Source organism: Rhinolophus ferrumequinum, chromosome 2 (genome assembly GCF_004115265.2).
Source record: "Rhinolophus ferrumequinum isolate MPI-CBG mRhiFer1 chromosome 2, mRhiFer1_v1.p, whole genome shotgun sequence".
Classification (NCBI taxonomy): Eukaryota; Metazoa; Chordata; class Mammalia; order Chiroptera; family Rhinolophidae; genus Rhinolophus; species Rhinolophus ferrumequinum.
The window spans coordinates 70130228-70156120 of record NC_046285.1 but is presented as its reverse complement, the minus strand read 5'-3'; the positions used below and the strand labels follow the sequence as shown (position 1 = coordinate 70156120).

General features: G+C 40.4%; 1 protein-coding gene and 1 pseudogene across 1 annotated transcript in view; both read right to left on the bottom strand.

Moving 5' to 3' along the window:
- The window catches only part of NCEH1 (neutral cholesterol ester hydrolase 1), a 57430-nt gene extending 33100 nt beyond the window's left edge, over positions 1-24330 (bottom strand). Inside the window, exon 1 of the mRNA XM_033130645.1 lies at positions 24020-24330. Coding sequence (XP_032986536.1) covers positions 24020-24157 — 138 coding nt within the window. The 5' untranslated portion in view covers positions 24158-24330. The remainder of the gene's footprint in view (positions 1-24019) is intronic.
- Positions 24331-24728: 398 nt separating this feature from the next.
- LOC117013477 (60S ribosomal protein L11-like) lies at positions 24729-25268 on the bottom strand (annotated as a pseudogene).
- Positions 25269-25893: the final 625 nt, after the last annotated feature.

Below are 25893 nucleotides of genomic sequence, written 5' to 3'. Positions count from 1 at the left end.
GGCAGAGGACATGAAAAGACATTTCTCCAAAGAAGACACACAGATGGCCCACAGACATATGAAAAGATGCTCAGGATCACTAATCATCACGGAAGTACAAATCAAAACCACAATGAGATACCACCTCACACCAGTCAGAATGGTTATTATCAATAAGTCAACAATTAATAAGTGTTAGCAAGGATGTGGAGAAAAGGGAACCCTTGTGCACTATTGGTGAGACTGCAAATTGGATCAGGCACTATGGAAAACATTATGGAAGTTCCTCAAAAAACTGAAAATAGAACTACCATGTGACCTAGGAATTCCACTTCTGGGTATTTATCCAAAAAAAGTGAAAACACTAATTCAAAAAGATACATGCACCCCTATGTACATTGCAGCATTATTTACAATAGCCAATATATGAAAGCAACCTAGATTTCATGTACATATACAATGGAATATTATGCAACAATAAAAAAAAGAGATCTTGCCATTTGCTACAACACGGATAGACCTACAGGGTGTTATGCATAGTGAAAAAAGTCAGACAGAGAAAGACAAATACTGTATAGTTTCACTTACATGTGGAATCTAAAAAGAAACCAAACCAAACCAAAACAGACTCATAGAAACAGAGACCAAAGGGATAGTTGCCAGAGGACACGGGTGAGGGGGCGTGGGTGAAAAAGGTAAAGGAGAATGTAGTCAATGATGTTGTTATAAGTTTGCGCAGTGACTGGTGATGACTACAATTAGTGGGGTGATCACATGGTAAGGTATAAAAATGTCAAATCCCCATATTAAATACCTAAAACTAATATAATATTGTATACCAACTATACTTAAGTTAAAAACAATCTTTTAATAAAAGCCGCGAGAGTGACACGATCAGATAGAAGACAATGATGAGGAATTTCAGGCTCTGGGAAAAAAAGTATAATGACATCTATGTGGTCTTTCTTGCCAAGATCACTGACTAAATGGAGGGATATGCATGGACCTTAAGAGGAAGACCACGAGATGGAAGGAGGAGGAGGAGGAGGAGGAGAAGGAAGTTGAGGTGGAGTCTAATTATGAGGCCCCTCACTCGTGTATCTGATTACGTGGAGAAAAGAAGGGGCAGAGATTGTAGAGGAGAAAAAAAACGAAGGGGAAAAAAACCACTAAGACGTGAAAATGTTCGTGGACTTAAAAAGGGGGCAGGTTTTTTAAAATTAAAATACATTAGGAACCTATTCTGACACTCCTAAAATATATTACATGGAACCAAAGAGACCCTGGCCACCCCTTCGTTGTGAGCTTGATTTTCATTTTGAACACAATAAATATATCCAAAGGTGTTGAAGAAGAGCTAAATGAGACGTTTTTCATAATGTCTTCTGTGAAGATTGGAAATTGAGGCTTATAAGGAGTGTCAAGTAGGTATGAAGCAAAGATTTCCATTTTGAAGTCCATTCATCATGCTATCACACTATACATGGAACACCCAAGCAAAAATTGAACGTACTACTCGTATTCTCAATGTTTAATTCTTCATTTCCTTTAGAATTGAAATTTCCTAGTGCAGAGAAAGCAGAACCCAAGAAAAAATGCTGTCTTTTATAACCCAGAGATCATCCATCAGCTTTACACGTTGGAGAGGGATGACCCCGCCCGCAGCTCAGAAGTAGAAAAGTTTACGTTTAAGTTCGCTTGCATTAGTTGTGCCTTCATCATTTTGCCGTCTAAAGATAAAATAGTATACCATCAAATTTTACTGCCTGAGGATGGACGTATACAGCCGTGAAGGATGTTCAGGAAGAAAACATTTCATGGAAGACTCAGCTTCTTTGTGGGTTTTGAATTGTGGGAGATGCAGCGATTGATAAAGAAACACAAGTCTAAGGTTATTTGCCACTAAAATTTAGTATTATTAAACATTTTCCTCCTCTCATACCGTGTATTGGCTACGTAAAAAAATCATATAAATGGAGACACTTTAAAATAGAATCTGAGCTGCCATCCCAGAGGCATTGCCTTGAGACAGCCTTATGTCTCAAGCTTTTGGAATGTTCAAACAGGGCAAACTCACCTTTGGGCTGGGCCGAAAGCAACATTGCATCCTAAATAACTCCTTGCAAAGATAAGACAGTAGATATTATGACCACGGTTGACTGCCAGACTGAAAATCTGAACCATTCTTTAGAATTCACATCACTGTGTTAGCTAATCTTCACCTAGTGCTCCTGTGCCTTCCTTCACTGATATTGTTCCCCTTCGGTTTTGCATTAATACTCATTGCCTGTGTTTCCTAATGGGAACGCTGTGTGGGTTTTTGCCTGAATCAGTGCTTCCTGAACTGCTATTCTTTTTGGTCTCAAATAAATGCTTGTTGCCTCTCATTTGGGCCTTTTATTTTTTTAGGTTAAATGAGGTTGACAAAGCACATGTTCTTTCAATTAAAGCCTCACTGAAAGTTACCACTTCATCATGTTTTATAACTTAACATGAATAGAATCATTAAATACAAATGAATGAGGGACTGAATATTTACAAAGGCAGCAATTCTTTCTTTGAAGATAGGTACCCAATCACACAGGGATAATAACAGCGTTATTTATTTTTTTCCACTGCTTCATCCCTAGCACTTCACACATTGCCTGGCATACAGGATCCATGCGACAAACAATTGTGCAATGAATGAGTGTCCATAATCACACTTAGAAGTATATAGTTATTACTTGAAAAAGAAGTACATTGGTGCTTCCTACATATCTGAAACTGTTTACCAAGACATGTATTACTGTGTCTCATAATTATGAATTACTAAAATTAATTTTACCTTAGCAAATACCCAAGAAAATCAAATCTAGAAAACGTTACAAGACTGCAAATAAACAAAAATTGGAAATGACTCACTAAAGTGCAATTATCTAGGCACTCTACTACACAAATAAAAAAAATAAACTAAAAAACCCCATAAATCTGAGTGAGTTAATCAAGTAAATCAGTTCCTAGGACAGCTAATGCTAACTCAGTTGAGTTCAGATGTCTGGTGGGTTTAGCTGGGAAATTAAGCCATGTTAACATAAGAAGCCATCAAACAAATACCTTCAGTCTATATGCAATTTCGCAGAGAACTCCCAGTAGTTGGAAGTATGTTTCACAGAGAACCATTAAAGGTCTATCCTCAAGGAGTTTGTAAAAGGGCTTCTCTAACCTAATTCTCTCTCATCTAGGTCTCAGCTCTCATTTCTTTACACATCTTGCCTCATCAAATCCCTTTCTGAAGGGTTCAATCCTTACTGACTTAAACTGAATGCAAATAAAGTTGTACAATTCTAAAACCTAAATGGCTCATGGGTATATAGACTCTTTGAAAACCAAGGAAACGATGTCCAGAGAGGTAGGGTGACAAGCCCCAAATCATCCAGTTACTGACATCTTTGGACTAGAATGCAGGTCAGCAGATTCTTGGTTCCAGGTTCTTGCACTAAATCTCTATGGATAAAAACTTTAAATTATCTCAGAAAGTTTCTGCGACCCTAACCTTTCTTTCTTTCCCTTCGTTGCAAAATTGCTTAACTCTATACTTGTGTTATTTTAACTCTACTCTTCCACTTTACTGTTCCATCTGCCTCCCAACCTACAGCTGGAGCATATCCATGTTTCAACAGTTCTAAATCCTCACTACCCCAAACAACAAACCTCCCCCCACCCCACCCCCCACCCCCAAAAACCCATAAATCCTCACTACCTGCTGCTGCCCTGATCCCTGAGTTGTCTTTGACATCCAGCTTTCTAGGCTTTTATTGCCTTTTTATATACTTAGAATATTAGAATGTTAGAACTGGAAGGAAAACTACAAAGCGGCTTTTCTCAAACTGAGTTGTATGGAACAGAAATTTGAGATCATTTTGCACAGAGAACAAAGAGTGAAAGGTTCTGTGGTCCTGTGATTAAGTTTGGGAAATGCTGCATACCAATTCTGCTCTCAGAGATTCACAAGGCACATCAGCTTTTGCAAGACACCGACAAGTTCCGACAGTAAAACAGAAATTTATTTTACTCTGCTTCATCTCTAATCTTTGCATGCTTATTAAACTCCTTACAACGGGGTTGGGAAGGCTTTGCCTCATCCAGCCACCTTGTTTTACAAATCAAAACTGAACCTGCCTTTGAAAGACTTACAAGGTCCTGCTCTATTTTGGGGCAAGTGTCAAGGCTCCCATCCAGCTCTGAGCCCCAGGTCAGGGCCCACTTGCTATGTATTATTTCTGCTCTGCTGGATCCAATTCTTTCCTGTCTTCAGCCCACCCAACACCCAACCAACCCTTTGCTACTGAACATACTACAAATGTGGGGGGAGGTAAGAAAAGTGGATGCTTGATCTTATTATTTTAACTTGATCCTACATCCAATCAGGACACAGGACTATGTTGAGTTTCCTCAGTTATACAACTTCTACGCAACACTGAACACTGGGATACGGGCATGCAAAGCCATCCTAAAGCTCTTTCTCAGGGGTTCCAGGGAACTAGAGGAACAAGCCCAGCGCAGCATGTTCTGGAGATGATTTCAGGTTGAGATTCTTTAGATGAGGGCCACAGCCTTTAGGTGAAAGGGTTGTGTGAACCTGGGCCCTTCCAAAGATGTGGTGGTGCATGCCTGAGTACCCTTACATCCTCTCCATGCTTCCTTTTCATGTTCTCTGAGTTTCCCCAGATGATTCTAGAGACCCTACTATGCCAAGTATTAAAGTCTCCTTTCCATTTTTTTTCCTTGGGGAAGGAGAGCTAGTACACAAAGGAGTTTTAAGAGAGTGGAAAACATGCTTTGCCTAAAGAGTGGTTTGCCTAAAGAGGGCCAATGTTTGCAGAAACTTCGTGCTGCCTTTCTGTTTGAGCATTTCCAGAACAATTATGAGGTGAATGGACAATGATGATGAGAATTAAAGCATGGTTATCAGCGAGTTTCACGATGAGTGTTAGCCCATGCTCTTCTAAACAGTTCCTTGATCCAAGAAAACAGGCCTCCTCACAGCTCCTAAACATGCTCATTCCTACCAGTTTGCTTTTATTCATATTTTATATTAATTCCTTCTCCCTTATCTCTTATCAGTCGTTCCCTAGCATCCCTGAAATGCTATTCTGACCCAGTCTTCAAGGTACAGCTCTGATCTTAACCCTCCCACGGTCATTCGAGCTCAGGTTTCACCCTTCTCTGAGCTCACAGCTGTTGTGAACTGTACTGCCCTTTTAAAAATTACCCAGGTACTTACTGCCTCCTCACATCTCTAGGTTTTTGATCCTGTATTATTTCACGTACTGTGCAATTATGCCTTGTCCCTCCAAAGAGAATCTGAACCCCTCAAGCATAGGAATCATTTGGAACACTTGTGCAAAGTAAAAGTTGTTCAATAAATATTTGTTAATTAGGTGAAACATTAAATGAGTGTTAACCGTAGAACACAGGTCATAAACTCATGTCTTCAGGAGGCCAAGACAACTAATGCAAATGAGTAAAAGAGGTATAATACATTAGGGGGTGGGGAGGCTTGTGGCAAACTGGAGAAACAGTGCCCTGAATAAGGAAGAAGCTGCCGCTATCCCTAGGTGATCGCATGATGTGCAAATTCTAGCCCCCTGTTGCTTGACGATATGATTTTTTAAAAAGAGAAACAGGAAGCCCAGAGTATTATGTAAAAATATTCTGAATTTTAAGTGTTGACAATGGATTTAAAGATGTTTAATATACAGTGTGGGGGGAAAAAACAAACAAAAACAAAACCATATTTGCAGGTCAGTCTCTGGCTCTCAAGCTGATTATTTGAAAGTTAAATGACATTTTTTCATACAAACAATATGCATGATTGACGGTATTCTATCCCCAAACCTGGACAATAATAAACACAATCAAGACATGAAATTAGAAATATTTGACATTTTTTTGGTTTTCTTTGTTTTATATTTTAAATTATGACGATGCATGGGAGGAGTTAATTAGAGAGCAATGACAATGGACATGGAGACTGTGAAGGGGATTCACGGGTCCTCTCGAGGACTGCGGAGACCGTGCACTTCTTTTTTTTTTTTAAGATTTTTATTGGGGAAGGGGAACAGGACCTTATTGGGGAACAGTGTGTACTTCCAGGACTTTTTTTTTTTCCCAAGTCAAGTTGTTGTCCTTTTAGTCTTAGTTGTGGAGGATGCAGCTCAGCTCCAGGGCCAGTTGCCATTGCTAGTTGCAGAGGGCACAGCCCACCATCCCTTGTGGGAGTCGAACCGGCAACCTTGTGGTTGAGAGGATGAGCTCCACCCAACTGAGCCATCCGGGAGGCACCTCAGCTCAAGGTGCCATGTTCAATCTTAGTTCAAGGGGGCGGAGCCCACCATCCCTTGAGGGACTCGAGGAATTGAACTGGCAACCTTGTGGTTGAGAGGACGCGCGCTCCAACCAACTGAGCCATCCGGGAGCTCAGCGGCAGCTCAGCTCAAGGTGCCGTGTTCAATCTTAGTTGCAGGGGACACAGCCCACCATCCCTTGCGGGACTCGAGGGATTGAACTGGCAACCTTGTGGTTGAGAGCCCACTGGCCCATGTGGGAATCGAACCGGCAGCCTTCGGAGTTAGGAGCATGGAGCTCTAACCGCCTGAGCCACTGGGCTGGCTCTTCTTTGTTTTTTAAAACTCCTTTTCCCTTCAAAACACACTGATTTCCTTTTCCTTGATTTGAATTTAGTATTCTGGTCAGAGATATTTATGACAATTTTGGGGGATCACAAAAGAAATGGGGAATAAAGATTAATTTTTCTGAGATAATTAACTGTATTAGAGTTAGAAGATTAAAGGGAAATATGTTAAAGAGAATATAATGTAATATGATATGATGTATGCTATAAGTATGATAGAAAGTGCCAGCGGCCTGAACGCTGTCTCCCTTACCCCACTACCAAGCATGCCAGGAAGCGGGCTATTTATAACTGGGTGTTATAATAATAGGTGCCCAATACTGTGCTAAAGGTCACTGGCCCTTCTCCTTGAGGTTGACATACGTGTTAAACACGTGGTAACACATGGGTGCTCAGGACATGCAGAGCCCTACAACCCATGCAGGATTGGAAACTGACAGTTCTCTCACTGAAAACCAAAGCAACATCCAGAACACGTTACGCCTTGCCAAGAAGTAGGGATCATAGGTATGATCCAACATGGCTAACACCGACTAAAGTTCTTTTTTCTTTTTTCTTTTTACAACTGCTTTCAGAGACTTTGGTATTCCTTTCTATATCCTGAATGGGGACACATCCTCTTTCCTTGAGGTTGAATTTGATTTCTGGAAAAGCCAAAGTTCTTCTCGATTAGAGGTGTGTGATACAGCCGAGGATTGCATTTTGTTCATAAACAAGATAAGACTATGAAGCAATGAGGCTGATGTTCACATGCACCTCATGAAATGGCTTGGAATGAAATTTCTAAAAAAGGTTTCGACATGTTCTGAGTACCTGCAATGACATCCTCATTAGATTAAGTTTAGAGGAAGATACTTGTAGGAACAGGCACTCTGCTAACAAGCCCCTATTTTTCCCTTCAGAGGGTATGTAGCAAATTGGAAACACTATGGGATTGAAATAAAAGACCAGGTTGGAATCCCTTCTTAGCTGTTACCAGCTGTGTAAATTTTGCAATAATACTTAACCTCTCAAGTACTTTCTTAATGCAAATTTCTTTATGTGTAAGAATATAGAATGTGAGAGCAGAAATTGCTATACTTGTTTACTACCTTTTCCTTAGAATAGAGCTGATACAAAGTAGATGTGCAATAATCACTGAAGGAATGAACAAAAATTCTAATGTCAACTGTTTTCAATGAAATTATTATTAAACAAAGTATCCATATAGGCTATTAAATTAACAAGTTTTTAAAAACCAGTTCATGCTGGAAAGAGTATGGCACAACTGGCATTCCCTCACATTGCTATTAACCATATCAATAGTAAAATAATCTGCAAATAAGAAACACGACCTGCAAAAATATTTACGCTCTTTCATCTAACAGTTCTAATTTTGTGGAATCTCTTGTGGAAAAGCCCTAAAAACAAAAAGATTATATATACAAATATGTTCCCTGTAACATTATTTATAATAGCAAGTAACTAAATAGTCTAAGGTAATAGGGGAATAGTAACATTAAAAATGGCACATGCTCCATTACAAAGAAGGGAGAATGCTATGCAGTAATAACATGGTACAACCTTCTGGTATAGTGATAAGAAAAATAAGTTGCACATAAAACTATCTGTACTGTATGATGGCATCTGAGGAAAGTAAGATAACATATACACAGAAAGAGAGACTGAAAGGAAATAAAACAAAAAGCAAATGGTGGCTGTGTTAGGTAAGATTGTAGTTAAGATTTTCTATTTTCTAAATTTTCTGTAGTATAACTATATACCTCTTCTGGTATATATATAAAAAAAACAATTCAGTTCTCTAATTTATTAAAGGAATTATGCTTATATGGGAAAAAATTGTAAAGCAGCTGTGACTTTTCTAGCCAGGAATGGTAGAATTCTAGCCAGGAATGGTAGAATTTAAAGAACCTTGCACCTGTTGACATCTACCTACTGCCCAAACTACACCCTTTACCTACTCATATTCCCACACACAACTTCCCTTCACATATCTCTGCCTGCACAACTCGTCTGTCTTGCCCATGCATTCTATACTTTCCTCCAAGATACAGAAGGCTGAACTGTAGGGTGTCGTCAGCTACTGGAATTTCTCCTGCTTCCTCTCATGGCCAAATTCCAGTTCATCCTTCAGTATCCATCTCAAACATCCCCTCCTCTGAGGTATTCCGTCCAACTCATTCCTTGTGCAGTCACTCCTGCCTCAATGCTCTCTGGTACTTAGTTCAAGCTTCTACTTTTGAGGCTTGTCTTATTGTCCTTATCAGTTTCTAGATCTGTCTTTTTTATTGTTGTTCCCCTAGGTCGAGCATACCGCCTAGTGCATAATTACTACACAATATAATTGTTCAGTGAATGACTATATTGCTGATTATGTTTCCTTTGGTCATTACTTCTAAATTCATTCTTTCTGAAAAAGCAGGCAGCTTACCCCTTATCATGTTCTTACTTTCCCTCTTTATGGAGAGGGCACAGGAATCCAGGGCAAAAGCAAGCCTGTTTTGCTGGTTGATCCTACCGACAATGTCTCATATGAGAAACGGATGTCCAGAGAAAACTTCCCGTCAGGCTGTTATCACCATTGCTCTTTACAGAGAACTTGGGTCACTCACCATTTATTTACTCAGCAAATACGCGAGTGTTTACTTTGTGCCAGGTAATTTTAGGAGCTGGGTCCACAGTGCTGAAGCCCACAGATGTGTTCCCTCCCCTCACAGAGCTTTCAGCCTGGCAGGGAAGACAGAATTACTTAGGGAGACAAATGACTTAGGGGTAATTAAACAGACAATAACGAATGGCAGTGTGTTCTATGGAGATAAAGAAATGGGTGGAATAGAAGGAAAATAGGAGTGCAGAGGTCATCTAACCTGGGTGGTTAAAACAAGAGGTCAGGTTCTTTAACCACAGACCCAACCCCTTTGACAAACATGGAGGCAGCTTTGGTCTCAAATAAGGCACCACGGATGCAATAACTGCAGTGTTTGTTTCAAGCTTTAAACAAGGAATGACTTTCTGAAGCAGAGCATTCAGAACACAGCAAGAAAGACTGACTTAAAACAGTTTTCGTTAGAGACAAAAGCTACTAAAACCAAACAACAGTAGAAAAACTAATTGTTTTCAATCAAATGATATATTTGGCCACCAAAATGTAAACACGATTCTATGGGTTTGTAACAGAGAATGTTTTTAACAAGAAGTTTAAAGCTTCATTTGCCAAGCAGTACTTTTTCTGGAAAAATCATACATTGGTTGTATGCTTCCATAATCCTACGATTAGCTTATTTAAAGTTACCATCATTAAAACTGTGAAATATACCTTAACACCACAAGACTGGGACTAGTTCCACTCCTGGATCAGTTATGTAAAGATCGCCTTCAAACTTTTTATTTTCTACCTTTCAGAAACAACAAAAGTGCTTCCCTGTATGTGCCATGTTCTCCAAATTTTGTGCTTGCTGTTTTCTTTTCCTGGAATGCCTTTCCTTCCCTGTCTGTCTGATGTGCTTCTTCTCCTCCTTTCAGAGTCAGCTCAGCCAATACTTCCTCTGGGATCCTTTGCCTGAGTTCCCCAGACATACAGAGGTTTCCTCTGCTAGGTTCCCACAGCACCCACAAACTGTAGCGCCCAATAAACTTGGTTGGAATTGTCTCCTTTTGGATTTTCCAAACTAGAATATGAGCACCTCAAGGTCTCTGCAGTGTCTGGCACACGCCAGGTGATCAATAAATGTCTACTGGAAATATATTAGCATTTTAGAAAACAAATAATGCATGTTTTTTCTCCATGAACAAACAAAACGAAGAGCTGTAACAGAGTGTAACATTACACATTTAAGTATAACTTCAAGGTTTACAAAACGACCCTAAGTAAACCTGGCTCTCCCATGGGCACATAAAACCACAGGTCCAATCTTTATTGCAACAACTTTAAAGATCACAGATGGTATTAGAACTTAAAAATGCTACCCATGGTTGCCTGCCACTCTCTCAAACCTGAAAATGGAAAAAAAAAAAAAGGGGGTGGGGGGTTGGGGCAGGGCAGGGGAGAGAAGAGTATAAAGACCTTTAACCACTGACAACACTCAAATGAAAAATCCAACTTTTTAAGGAGTTAAAATTCTATGATTTACCCAAAAATATGCTTTTATGAAGTCAGGAAATCATGTTCATATTTTTAAAGTAATTGAAAATTACTCCTAAACAGGGTCCCTTTGCAGACATTACCAATAAAAAAGTTTTGTTCTTTTCATGAAAGATATATCTTCTCTTAAGTTGCAGAATTATGCCATTTTAATTGGCTAGATGAGGAAATAAGACTGACAAATTATTGGTTTTGCTCAGTAGGAGCTCCCGTGGCTGCTAACACCCAAATCTGGCACATGGTGTGACCTGTAAAATACTGGCCCACTGTCTTCTGCAAAAGCATAGCAGTGCATTTTAATGTATACTGCTGACTATAGAATGAAAAGGCATCGATCTATAATGGAGCGAGTGTAATATTCATCTGATGTGAACCTTATTTTGAAGCAGACAGGAAAAGCTATTTAGCCTGTAAGATTTTAAAATGTGTTTTCATATAGATGAACCAACTAACATAAATTTAAGGTTATATGGGGAAGGGGAGATACTTCACTTTTTCATTCCCCTTGTTTTGTTTTCTGTTTTTATTTTTTATTTTCGTAATTTAGTTTATTGCCCAGAGGCCCACCCTGAAAAAAACTGCTGAAGGATGCACTTCAGAAAGAAGTAAATTGAATTCAGAAAACAGAAATGAGAGGCAAGAAGTAATAGTTGAACAAAGACAATTGTAAAATACAGTGGTAAATCTGGTAATGATTGAATAGAAAATATAATAAAAAAAATGAATGTTTAAAACAAGGTGAAATTATATAAATATTTTAAATTATTTAAATTTTTCATTTACAGTTGGCATTCAATATGATTTTGTTAATTTCAGGTGTACAGCATAGTGGTTAGACATTTATATAATTTATGCAGTGATCCCCCTGACTAGTCTAGTACCCACCTGGCACTATACATAGTTATTACCATATTATCGACTATATTCTCTATACTGTACTTTATATCCTCATGATTATTTTGTAACTATCAATTTGTATTTCTTATTCCCTTGTGGGGACAGAGTCCCAGAGAGCAGTTTCCAGGCTATCGGCCTCATGTGGAGAGGTGCTGGCTCGGGTAGTAGATGGCCATGAGCTGTAACCAATTAGCCAATTAGCCACTGATATAACTGCCGCGGCTGCGGTGGTGAGTCCAGAGAGTCGAGTCAAGAGTTAGTTGGTTGGTTGGCAAGCAGAGAAGTGGACAGCAGGTTGCAGGTCGTGTGGATCCTGCATCCAGTGAGACTATAGTGCCACCAGTGAGACTATAGCGGTATGACTCCCCTACCTATGGCTCCGTGGGTGTTCCTTTTTGGCCTAGCCATATCCTGCGTTCTTATGCGGGAGGAGCGGGACCAGAGACCCCGCAGGCCGCCTTGCACGACATCCTTTCACCCTCATTTTTTTTAAAAAAATATTTTTAATGTACTAAATAATTATTTATGTATAATAACTATTATATATAGTGTATACATTAAACTACTTAGTATATCAGTAATAGCCATCCATAGTCTGTATCTCAGGTTTTATCACAAGCTATAAAATATATTTTGGCTATTTCCTGAGAGAAATGAGAGCTCAAGTCAAAATGATTAAGAAATGATTGCTTAAGTCAAAACATTAGTTTTGGCGGGTATCCTTGAAATCTTAACAGGCTACAGGTTGAGATGCTGAAATGTAAAAGCCACAGTTGCCTGGGAGTACATTTTGTGGCTGATACATTGAGGGGTCCCCCTTGATGCAGAGCTGATGGGTCCCTTTGCATCCTTATGTCCCTCAGTCTCTCCGGTGAATTCAAAACAGTGTCGATCTCTTCCTGGTGGTGTTTCTCATTGGTTTCTTTGACACTATATTTCACCAATTTCCCTCTTTGTCTCCCGGCTGCTGTCTCCCTTGTTGACTTCACCTCTTTTCTGCAACTCTGAAACTATTCTCTTCTTACGCAACACTGTTTCCTTAGGGGATTTCACGTCTTTATGGAATTTCAACTACCACTGTCCTGCCAACAAGTTTCTCCAAATTTCCTTTGTATGTTTTGGCCCAGGTTGTAGCTCCAGGAAGCCCAGGTGCTATTTTTTGTGTTTTTGTTTTTTTGCTTTGTGAATTGTTATAACCCTAATTCCTGGCACATAATGATTGCTCCACTAAAAGATGACAGAGGTCATAGTGAATTTCTTCTATGATGGTGCCTAATTAAAGACACCTGCCTTTAATAACTCAGTAGTCAAAGTCATCTTTTCCATAGGTATAGGCCAGATCTCTGGGCCCCACAGATGGCAATCATTTGAGCAACTCCAAAGCCCTTTGTCAACGAAAATAACCCTGCTTTGCAAGTACTTCTTCATTATCTGCACATTGTGGCGAGATGACCCACCACTGGGACAGAATTCAAGTAAAGCACTCTATATAACAAAATGTCATGTCACCAAGTATATCTTAGGTACCCTTCCATCTAAAGACCTCTTTTCAGGTGACACATAATATTCTAAAACAAACTGAAACCTTGGCAAAGCCCAGTAGAGATCTTTGATGTAAAATAGTGATAGTCTGAGAGACATACAATTTCGCCAGCTTTTAGAGCATGAATTCCAAAGCCAGACTTTCTGAATTAGAATTCTGTTTCTGGGTGTGTGACTTGGGCAAGTTACTTAAGCCCTTTGGGCCTCGCCTCAATGTCTTCATTTACAATATTGGAAAAATAATAGTACTTACCTCACAGGGTTGTTATAAAGATGGAGGTAAATGTATGTAAAATGGTTAGAACAGTACGAGTGAGTGATGATGACGATGGTGATGATGATTCATATTCCTGGTTAGAATAGCCCATGGACTCCAAACCTTTGACCACAGGAAGGAGTTTTTAGTTCTTGCTATACACCAAGCACTGTGCTGAGAGTTTTATACACGCAATCACATTTAATCATATAACAAGCCTTGAGGGATGTCCTATCATTATCCCACTTTTATAGACAAGGAAATTAAAGTTTACAGAGTTTAAGTAACTTGCCTAACTAGTCTCACAACTAGTAAGTAGTAGGTTGGTGTAAAAGTAATTGCGATCTAAAAGGCTAAAAATAATTGCAAAAATCGCAATTACTTTTGCACCAATCTAATGAGTGCTAAAACCAGAATTTAAATCCAGTAACCTAGCCAATAGCAGTCCAGGTTAAGAAGATCTACACCTGTATAGAAATCTACAAACCTGAGAGCAGTAGCAGATTGACAAAAATAATGGTGAAAATAAAAGAATAAAAAATAGCATATTACTATTGGAGTTTACTGTAGACAATTACCAAAAATCAGATCTAAACTAAATGTATTTCTTATGTGCCATACTGTTCCAAATGCTTTACTTAGTAACTAATGTGATGGTGATGATAATTCATAAAGCTTTATACACATCACTTATACAATCTTCAAATAACTTTGCGAACTAAGTATTGTGACCACTGACTAGAGCAGGAAACAAACTCATAAGTGAAATACTCTTCAAGGTCCCACAGCTAGCATAGCTAAGAGCCTGGATTTGAAAACAAGTCTCCCTGATCCCAAAATCCATGCTCTTCAACACTATGAAAACGGTCCCCAAAATTTGGTAAATATACCATCAATGTCATCATGCGTTCTTTTGTAAAATAAAGATGTGTAGTCAATTAAATTTGGGACTCACTATATATTCTCCCTTTAAGATTCAAAATACACACGCATGGTAGGAATTCTGAAACATTTTGCAGTTAAAAGAGAAACCCCGATTAACCCTGTTTAACTCAGCATGTCCCAGTCTTATTTAACCATGGAACCCTTTTCAAGGTGTTATGTTAATATCCTCCAGAACTAAAATTTGTAAATACATAATACACTCGTTTCCCACATGACACTTTTTAATGTGGATCACACAACTACCGTGTTTCCCCGAAAATAAGACCTTAGCAGGACCTTCATCTCTAATGCGTCCTTTAGGGCAAAAATTAATATAAGACCCGGTCTTATTTTACTATAATAAAAGACTGGGTCTTATGTAATATAATATAATATAAGAGTGGGTCTTATATTAATTTTTGTTCCAAAAGACGCATTAGAGCTGATGGTCTGGCTAAGTCTTATTTTCGGGGAAACACAGTAGTACAAAAGATTTCATGGTGGAGAGTGTGGAGTGGGAAGGGAAGGAGGGGACATTAAATAATCATAAGAGGAAGCTGTGGATATAGTTTAAAGGGCTATGGAGTCCAGCGAACCTGGTTCACAGCCAGCCTTACCAGGCAGTCACGTGTCTGTGAACCAGTTACCTAACCTGACTGACTTTCCATTTTGTTCAAGGAGGACATTCACTACTATGGCACAAGGTGGTTGTGTTTATTTTTCAGTAAATGGACCCATTGTTATGCGGATATGTGCCAGAAATCTTATTCTATTAAAAGCAAATCATCTTCTAAAAGCAAAAGAATTGACTTGCCTTGCTAATAAAAAAGTCAAGGCAGCAGGGATGACTGCTGCTTTGGACTTGCTTCTCACCAACTGCGCCATGGAATGGAAGTGACTGAAACTTGGGACAGAGTGACTATCTTTCTATAAACTAGGAATTTTTATTCCTAGGAATAAAAACTAGGAATAGTGAGATAAACATCTTGCACTTTAGAAAAGTAGACTTCAGAACAATCAAAGAAAAGGTAATTTGAATCCCAGGGCAGGGACAATATTATCGGATAGATAGCACAGAAGAGGGTCGGTCAAATATATTTCTTATGGGACATACATCAATTATCTATTCAAGAGGAAAAGGGAAAGGTAGAATGATATCAAATGAATGTGGGAATTCACCAGTAATCTTTTAAGGATATGGCCTGTAACCATAACTTAATGCTTAGCTAGAAACGGGCACATACTTCCTTATGAATTTGAAAAAAAGCATAATCTGCAAAACTATTATGAGGAAGTTAGAAACCCAGAAAACAGCAAGGCTTGCAAAAATAATTGCAAAAGCCATTTTTCAGGTAAGTTCAGAGTCAGAAGTACATGAAGCATTAGGTCTGCCCCTTGGGGCAAATGGTGTAACACAGAAGACTGAAAGAAAGTGGAACCATGAATTCCTATTTTGTCTATTGTGAATGATCTTCAAACCAAAAAAACAAAAAACAAAACAGAACCAAAAAACATCCAAACCAAAACAACAACAACAAAAACCCGTCTAGGACCAGTAACAGGGAAATTAGGTCTGTGATAGGTGAGAAAGATTATGACGTGGTGGGGAGCTTGTACATATCAACATAAGGAAAGAAACATGTAAGGGCCGTAAAAGAAAAACAAAATGCTACGGTAGCAGAGTGTAAAGCAAAAAGAAAGTAAGGCTGATGGGGGCAAAAAGGGAAGTTTCCAAGAGATGATTTTAGAATGAGTGTTGAAAGATATGGGCGATGTTGGGCAAAGTAAGCCAGTGGGAGAGCATGTGAAGCAGAGGTGACAACAGGAGCAACGGTGTCAGATACGAACACTGTGAGGCTAGATGCAGCAGACTGGCACTACCAGGGTGTAGCAGGCCCTACGTGCCAGCTAAGGACCTTAGTTAGCACTTTTACTCTGCCGCTAACTTAGGGGATAGGAAGTCGGGGGGCTAGGGGGCGGTCATTCACAGGAGGGTGAGCAGGAGGAGTCAGATTTGGGCAAAGCAGGGAGCACAGGGGTCATTCCACAACTGAGACCTGAGAATGCTGAATGTCTGCAAGTCAAATAAATGTAGGCCAAACATCTGTCCAGATCTGTCTGGATATAATTCTGGCTTCAGTCAGTGGTATTGGCACGATGAGCAATAGCAGCCCCGATCACTCTCACAAATGTCCTGGTTTGGACAATGAATTGTGTGCCTCACCTAGATGCATGCAATTTGGGGGGTTATCTATCTGTGTTTAACAGCAATAATAATCACCTAACAGAAATGCCACAAATGGTTTGCAGGTGGGCCACAAGATATTCGTTTAGGTGTCTCACAGGAGTAAAAACGGAAAGCCATTTTTAGAACTATTCAAAATGTATCAAAGTTGGCATTCTATTTGAGAATGTTCTTTCTACATCTTGTGACTTCTGTCTCTCAAGCCCACACAGATTCCCTCCGTGTTTCCTCCAGTTTCCCCTGGCATACTTTAAACATGTCATCAAGTCTATGGCGTGAAAAAAGATTGGGAAACACTAGTGTTGATAACTTCACTGTGGGAGCTCAAACAGAAGGTCAGGATGCAATGTCCTGTGAGAACGTTATCATGAGCATTTCCACGTGCATGGCCGTGGCTGTCAGGGGCCTGTCAGAAAGGACACCAGGGACAAACAGGGCAAATCCCTCCCAGAGGACTACGTTTTCAGGTCAGCCTGGCCGAGCAGTGAGAGCACGAAACTAGGAGTCTAGGAACTTAGATTCCACTCCCCCTTTGCCGGTATAACTAATGTAATCTTGAGGATGTCACGGACCCTTTCTGAACCTCAGTTTACTCACTTGACAAATGGAAACAACTGATGCCAGCCAGTTATTTATTGGAAAAATACAATGAGATAATTTAAGTGAAACACTTTGTAAATCCTAGAGTGTTATGTAAATGTAAGGTATAATAAAAAATATGGTACTTTCAGGTCTCATTTCTCTTAGGGCTAGCCTCCTCTTCCTCTCACCACTGCTATCCCCCTGGGGTATTTTTGATAGGATCCCTCAATCCTACTCTCACTCCACACACATTCATTCCTACCACTTCTACCACCACCCCTTCACTAGACCACTCCCAATCCAAGTCTCCAGTCCACTTCTCTTTCCTGAGCTCTGGCCTTGTATATGCAAGATATTTATGAACGGCTATCTTTGGACTAGTCCCAAGGACACTTCAAAACAAGGTCCAAAACTCGATTATCTTCAGTCTCAGATCTGCTCCTTTATCTAAATCGAGTCATCACCCAGTTACTCCAGAGCTTTTCCAAGGAGTCATCTTTGACTCCTTTCTCTCCTTCACTCACACTGTTGCCTCCTTCAGCAACTCTGGTCAGCTTCTCTCCGAACCAGTCCCACTTGATAAGTTCATGCTCTCTCTTCTCTCTCTTGCTTCCTACGTGGTCTCTCAGCTTTACTTGCTTTCTTAAACTCTAGTCTCTACTGCCAGTGAGAAAGACTGTTCTAAGACACAGAGTTGACCATGGGATTTCCCTGCTAAAATTCTTTCGGTGGTTCCTTGTTGGCCCGCAGAGCCCTTCATTGTCTGACCTGTGCTTCCTTCTTGCCTCATCTCTCTGACTTTTGACCTTCATGCTCCAGCCAGTCTAAGCCACTTTTAGTTCCTTAAAATCCTCTCCCACTGAAAAGCCCCTTCTGGCTGCAACGCCCTTTTCACCCTCCTTTCTCCTCTCTCTTCTCTTTCCCCACCTCCTTCACTGAGTTAGCTTCTGTGGAAAGGCATTCTAGTACAATGGGTAAGCTCTTGAGCTCGGAGTAAGACAGGCTGGAGGTGAATTGTGATTCAACCTCTTACAAACAGTGTCATCCTGAGCCAGTTACTTTTCTTTGCATTTCAGTTTCCGGCTTTGTAAGAAAAATAAGAACATCCGCCTCATAGAGTTATAGCATGAAGTAAATGAGTCACTTGTAAAGCACATAGCAGACTAGCATCTGGCACAAAGTAGGTGCTTACTATATGCTTCATAGATATTAGGTACTTCTGCTGTAAGCAGTAGCTTTGATAATTCAGAGGATATGTCAATCTGAAAAGGAGACAGTCCCCAATGCACGGAACGATACTAGATGTACTTTCTTAAGGCCCTTGCAGAAACCCATAAACCCATAGGTTCTTCTGTCTTCCAAGTGAACACTCTGTAACTGTCAATAGGTCTATCTCCCCTTCATTCGACGGTAAACGTGCCAAGATTAGGTATGCGTGTTTTTGTTTTTTCATTTTTGTTTCGCCAGTTCCAGCATTTGTGTCCAGTATTTATTGAATGAGTGATGACTTCTAAATGGTAGGATTTTAATTTTATTTGGTAAACACTGAAAAATAGATTGTTAAAATTTCATATGACACAGATTCGGCAGGCAATATATATCTAGATTTGCCACTTGGAAATTCAATTACGCTTCTTAATTCTTTATAAACATAAAATGAAGGAGAAAAGAAATGATTGACAATTCCCTCATAGTTTCACTTGGCAGCAAAAGTAAATATACACTATATACTCACTCTTTTAAAGGAAATAATTGTGCATTAATAGAACATTTAAGAATGATTATTGCACTTTCACATCTCACAGAAATGTCTTAGATCAAGCATAAGCCACATGTTAGAAATAGAAGGTCCTATTAAAACAAAGTATAACAATAATGATGGCATTTCTGTGCTCAGCACTATTTTTGTAGAGTTCTAGGAAAAATGAAAACTACAAATTAGGCATTGTCTAACACACCTGGGAACTGAATCAATCTGACCTTAATATTTGATTGGATCCACCAAGAATTGCTGTCTATAAAGACCAAATCAGATTGCTCACCTGTCAGAACTAATACTAATTAAATACCGCCACTGAAGCTACTCTGAAAGCCCTTCTGCTGCCAAGTATTTGAAGAAAAATCCCATTGAATCAGCTGAAAATTATTGTGGTTGGTTAAATATCTAATTTGCATGAAGAAATATGTATCACGGCAAGTCTGGAAGGTGGTAGACAAAACTTAATTACGAACTATGTTTTCAAGGTAAATTTACTTGACATTAGTCAACACTCCAGTTCATAAATGGTTATGAAAAAGATAGTTAGCAAGTTGGAGTTCTGCATGGCATTCTGTTGCGCTGTCATTTAAACAACACCCACATAGGCCAAAGGCACATCATACATAGAAAATTCAGGTAAGATCACTTTAGATTCCAATAAGCTTAGGGACATTGTACAGAATGAAAACGCTTTCTCAATTAGTCCAGAAGCACTGGAATAGGGGATTCTTTCAGCAGAAATACCCATTTCAACAACCTCTCTGTTGCATTATGTCATCAAATAGATACAGCATAAGACGGGGTAAGTTAGGAGGTGACCAAGGTAAGACAAGCCATGCTCTTGCTCTCAACTCCCTTCAGATACCATTATTACCTTTAGTGACCATCTTTATCACCCCTGTGAATCGTACATAGGAGCTCTATAGTAACTGGCTTCTCCATTCTAGTAGGCTATAGTTTCTTTTAGGTCATTTTAGCATTTCTCCAAAATTTTACACCTTAGGCTTTTCGCCCTGTGTTACAACTAAGTGACTGAGCATGAAGCATGCTACTGTGATAGCTGTATCAGGGGATACAGGATGTCTTTTTGTAAAACTCTGATTTTCTTCATAGAATAATTACTAAAAAAGTAATCACACTGATATGCATGTACACATCAATTCCACTTTAGAAGTAGGAAACCTACTACAAAAACTTACTACAAAAAAGTTTTTAAATAATTTCTTTTTACTACATGTTCACTGTAGAAAAACTGGAATATACAGATCTGGAAATTGAAGATATAACCTCATGCCTCGTCCCCATCCTTATATTTTATATGATCTCCTTCTGCTTTTTCTGTACCTATATATATATCTAGAAAGATATACATAACTATATATTTTGAAAGGTACTTTAAATGGGGCATATATGCAGTTTTGTAGCATTTTCCCACTTAATGTACAGTACCAATCTTTTGTAGGCCATTAAACATTATTTTACAAGTGAAATTTTTTACTACCTAGTATTCCAAAATATGGGTTTACCATAATTTACTTAATCTCTTACTGTCCTTAAGTTTTCATTCTTTTATATAATGCTGCAAAAAACATGAAAGATAAGATTTTAAAAAGGTTGCTAAGCGATCCCCCATATTTCTAGTTGAACAAGATTTTTGATCTTGTAAAATGTTTCCATCTTTATAGCTACATCTTTGCCTATATCCATGATTACTTAAAATAAATTCCTCCAGAAAGATTGCTGGGTCAAAGAATAAACATGCTTCTACAGCCTTCAATGGATATTGCAAACTCAGCAGTGGGCACTTCTCTGTCCTGGGATTACCTTTTTTTTAAAATCTTTGTTTGCATAGCAATTTGAAATCAGCATCAGAACCTCCTCAAACTCCATCCTTTTGTCCTTCCTGTTTCCTGTTGCCCTTTATCTATACATCTCGTTCCACTGACCTTCCCAGACCTTCTTTGTTTTTGATTTTTCCACTGCTCAAATCTTATGATGGCTCCGCTATAACACTGAAATTTGTCTTGCTAGTATTTTATCCCTTTGGACTCTTAAAGCAACAGTATTAACCAATTAATCTGATACACTAACCCGTGTTAATCGGAAGGAGCTCATTCCCAGCAACGTGTGCAACATAACTTGAACCGTTTAAGGAAAATACATTATCTACCTCTGCACTGCATTTTATTCATCTGAAAGAGCAGTGCACATTGAAAATCACCTAGGGAGCTTTTAAAAACACTGATGCCTGGGACTTACCTCCCAGGGATTCTGAATAAATTTGGTATAGGGTGTGACTTGGGCATCAGGATTTTTTAAGGCTCCCACAATAACTCCAATGTAGCCTCTGTGTTGAGATGACTTAGAGAAAGATCCCAAGTAGCTTCTTCTTAAATCATACTGAAGGACCCCAAGGAAGAAAAGTACAATGAATGTAACTCCTCTGCACACGATAAAAGGACATAAAAGGGGTGGGAGGGGTGAAGCATCTGCCCATGACAACAGAATTAAAAAAGTAGCCCTCCTATTTCTTGATGGTAGGTAGGAGCCTGCTGTGTTAGGAAGTAGGCCACGCTCCACCTCTGAAGTAGCTTCAGCAACTTTTGTAACTGTGCCAATCAACTCCCACTAAAATTATTTGCGTAACACACTTTATGCAATGTAGCGGTAGCTCTCCAGGTTTCAGGAAGACAAATTGCTTCCAGTTTACACGTGTTTTATTCTTTCAACAAAGTTGGGCACTCTCACAGATTTCAGAATCCCCACAATTCATAACAGACCTTTGGGACAACCCTTTGGGGAATAACTCCAATAAGTTCCAGGCATTTAAATCCATTACTAAACTTCACAGCAACCTTACAAGGTTAGCTCTATTTTACAGGGAAAACTGAGGATGAGAGTAGGTTAGTAAACTGCCTGGACTCCCAGCCAGTAAGTGGCCTGGCTGGGATGGAATTCAGGAAGGCGTGACTCTAACAGTCATGCTGTTACCTACTGACAGGCCACATTGTCTTTTCCTCAGGACAATTTGAAGTGACACTGGTAAATTGCTTTACCGAGTAGAATACGCTTCCATGTGGTCTGAATGATCTTTCTGATATTTCACAGTTCTGAAGACAAGTGGTGAGAGCCACTGCTGTGCAAACCCACTCCCTAGCTGCAGTGGTAGCGAGGATACTTTGTTACCTCATCTGTCTCCAGGACCTGGCCATTACACACATCATCGTTCTCAAACACTAGCTGGGGGCACATTCTGTAAAAGACTATAGCATCCTTAGTAGGCCTTGCCTTTCATGGGTTGGCAGCCTACTTGGGGAAGAAAGGCATTTCTTCAAACCTGGATTTTTTCAGATTACTCAAATTTTCTCAGAAGACTTCCGTGTCTAAACTAAAAATAATCTCCGCAGCCGACATAGTAGTTTTCTTCTTCCCTCCCTGCCCCCCGTTTTTCTTATTAGCCACTAGTTTTCTTATCTACTTCCTATTTATGTACTAATGGCCATTTAACCCACTCCATGTAAATATCATTGTACACCATAATCCTTGAAGGATGTTATTCCCAAATTACATAATTTCTGGAGGAAAAGAGGGATTGCAGGGCTTCCTACATGAAGACCGCCTTTCTTGGAATCAACGCTAAAGAAGAGGATGGTCATTCTTCCACTATGTCAACATTATAGTAAGCAGGAGGGAAGGAAGAGGGTCTCTAGCTTCATAGACCTTTCCTAGGAGACAACAGGCAACTTGGGGGTGGAGAAGGTGGTTGGATTCAAGAGAAGCAAATCCCTGCTAGGAAGGCTGCAAAACCCTAGTCAAGGGGCTTTTTGATAGAGCAAATGTAACCCGAGCAGAGACTGTAACAGGACACATTTAGGATGGGGGCGGGAGAGGAACATCAATCTTCTAGGAAAATCATGATTTTTTTTTCCCCTCTCCTTCTCTAGTCACTCCTGAAAACAAAACAAAACAAAAAAGGAGTTTACAAAAATAACCTGAGATCAAAGCCTAAGTTTGGGGGAAAAGAGGAGACTTGGTTTTGGAGGAGGGTTAGGAGTTTAGAGACAGTAAGCTGCTCAGAAATACTGTTCAGTCACAGGGCTCAGGCTCGGCTGCAGATTGTAGGTTAGATTCTTAGGCACTAAAAATATTAATAATTCCTCTTACCATAGAATAAACCAGATAGTTATATTTTCCTGTCTGTGGGGGAAAAGAAATACACTCTCATGATACAGTAGAGAGAACTGTTACCCTGCCAGGGTACTCCTGGGTATCCTGGCTCAGGCAAAGGTTATCTGCTCGTCAGTCAAGGACATAAAACAAACGCTGCAGGGCAGGCAGAAAGCAAATGCATCACGCTAACACCGTGGAGGCTGCCGTCTCCACCACCTGCCCTCCATTCTGCTAGGCCTCCTGGCCTTCTTTCTTGGGCTATGCCGAGAAATGCCACGCATGCAGTGGGAGATCTGAGCGGTTCCTCAAGTGCTTAGCGGAGCCCTGACTGCTGCCCCCGGGAATGGAGAGCTCCACAGGCAGAGGATGTTGGGAGATCACTCGCGCCCGCTTCTGCTTTTAAGGTGGCTGCACTGTCCGAAAGGAGAGCTTGTTTTTCCCAGACCTGTCCTAAAAAACATTTACCTCGCCCTCTGCCGGCCCCCATCGGAGAACGAAAACGGGGGAGGGGAGCCTTATAAAATGCTGAGAGATTGTTTTTTGACGTTGCAAACCAAGAAAGAGGGGAATCTTTAGGGCCGATGAAGGGTTAAACAGTTGTCAAATTCTATTCAAGAACTTCACCTTCTCCATCACCAGAGCAGACGAGGAGACACAGATCTAGCCCGCTGCTGCTAGCAAGGAGGCGACACACTGAAAGTGCCAGGCTGAACCACCTTAAAAAGCAATCGCCTCATTGCAGTAGAAAAAATATGCATTCTCGTTGGACACAGTCCGGAAATTTTGTTTCCCCCTTCAAATACTGCTTAAGAGGAGGGAGAGAGAATCAGCCCTGGGCTGCGTCTCACCACTTGCTGTGCGCCCCGGAAAGTCGCGTCCAGCAGCATCAGCTTCCAGGGTTCCGACACGGAGCTGGGCAGGGGGATGTAGATGTAATAAGCGGCCAGCGCCACCAGCGCGGTGAGCACCACAAAGGACGACCTCATCCTCTCCCGGGTCGGCTAGCCCCGCGGGTTAACAAGGACGCAGGGGAGATGCCACCCAAAGACCTCCGGCAAGTTTCTGCAAAGGCCGGCTGCTCATTCACTGGTTTCTTATATGCCCAGGAGCCAATCAGAGGCGGCGTCGGGAGGAAGTCGGAGCGTTGACGTACCCCCTCTTTGGTGTCCTTGCAAAGTGTTGCGGACACTCTACCGTGGAGAAATCTGAGGCTGCGCTAGACGCAGCACAGCGAACTCTGGAGGACACAGGTCTGTACTGCACGCCTGTGACCCAGGGCTCCCTCCTGAAGGTTCTCAAATGGAGACCTGAAATAGTTCCAGTGGGATGCATCTGACCGTCCAAAGCACTAGGCCATTCAGACTTAAAATGGAGATACCGAGAAGATCATAAAAATCTACTGTATTCTAGAACCAGATTTGCAGTGGAATGAAATTCTAGCTGAAATGTGGTGAAGGAGAATAATTGCAAATTCTTATTTATGTATTTATTTATGTATTTATTTATTTATTTTTCTACTGAAAACATGTTATTGGCCTTTTGGATAGAAAGGGGGATTTATTTGCCATGAAGAATGATCCCATTATACTTCTGCGGGAACTAGAGCACGGCTTCCTTTTTGCTGATTCGGTATTTGGCCTCAGTGCAGCCTGTCCTGCATCGCTTGCTTGTTTGAGATGCTGAAACCTGGCCTACCCAGCATCACACAGAACTCCAGGCGGTAGATTCCAATGCTTGGGTCATATTTGATCCCAAGATCAATGTGTTCATGGATCCCAAAACCAAACTTTCCTGTATCTGAGAAGTTATTTTTTTCGTAACTCTTACTCTCACACCTTTAGACCTTTCTCCAAGATTTCTTCTGCCTTGGCCCCACGACTAGGCAATGGACGGCAATCGTTTCCTATCTCCTGATGCCACAGGATCTGACGGTGTATCTAGTTTTGGAGGACACAGGGCCTGGCCTATGAGCTGCTCCAGGACCTTGGCTGTCCCCATCAGTCTGTCTCCATTCTCCCCCACACAGATGTTGAGGCAGAGCTTGTGGATATGAAGCTCCCGCTTGGGGTTCTCCTTTTTGTCTTGATCCTGAGCCATGATGAGAAACAGGAAGATCAGTAATTACAAATTTTTATAGCTCAAGCAATGACAAGCCAGTAGTAGATCCAACACCGAAGTCTTGGTTTCCAAATTTCAGTCTCCAATAAAAGGAAGCATGACTCTGCCACAGCTCCTAGGAAAATAAAGACTGATTCCAGGGCTGGGGCAGGTAAAGTAAAGGATGAGGTGATTGTGCCAGAAGATAGGGAAGTGCTCAAACATGATGGGGACTGGTCAAAGGACACAGGTGGCAGCTTGAAGGATCTCCCAATGGCTGAAGCTGGGATAAGTTTAGAATCACAATGAATAATAATAATGGATTATAAACCATTGAATGAAATTAAAATCCATGAGTCTATACTAATATAAATGAACAAACAAATGGACAAATGGGGACATGCCATCTGAAAAAAATTCTTTCAGTATGTCAGTGGTAGCAGAAAAAGGACTTGAAACTGGATTTCCTGTTAAAGTTTGGGGTGCAGGGCCGGGGGTGGATGGGAGGAAAGAGTATGAATACAGAAAGGGAAAGAGAACTTCACCTGCAGAACTACAACTTTAAATGTAAAAGGAAAACATTTGAAAGAACTGTTTCAAGGAGGTGGTGAGAGAACAATTCCAA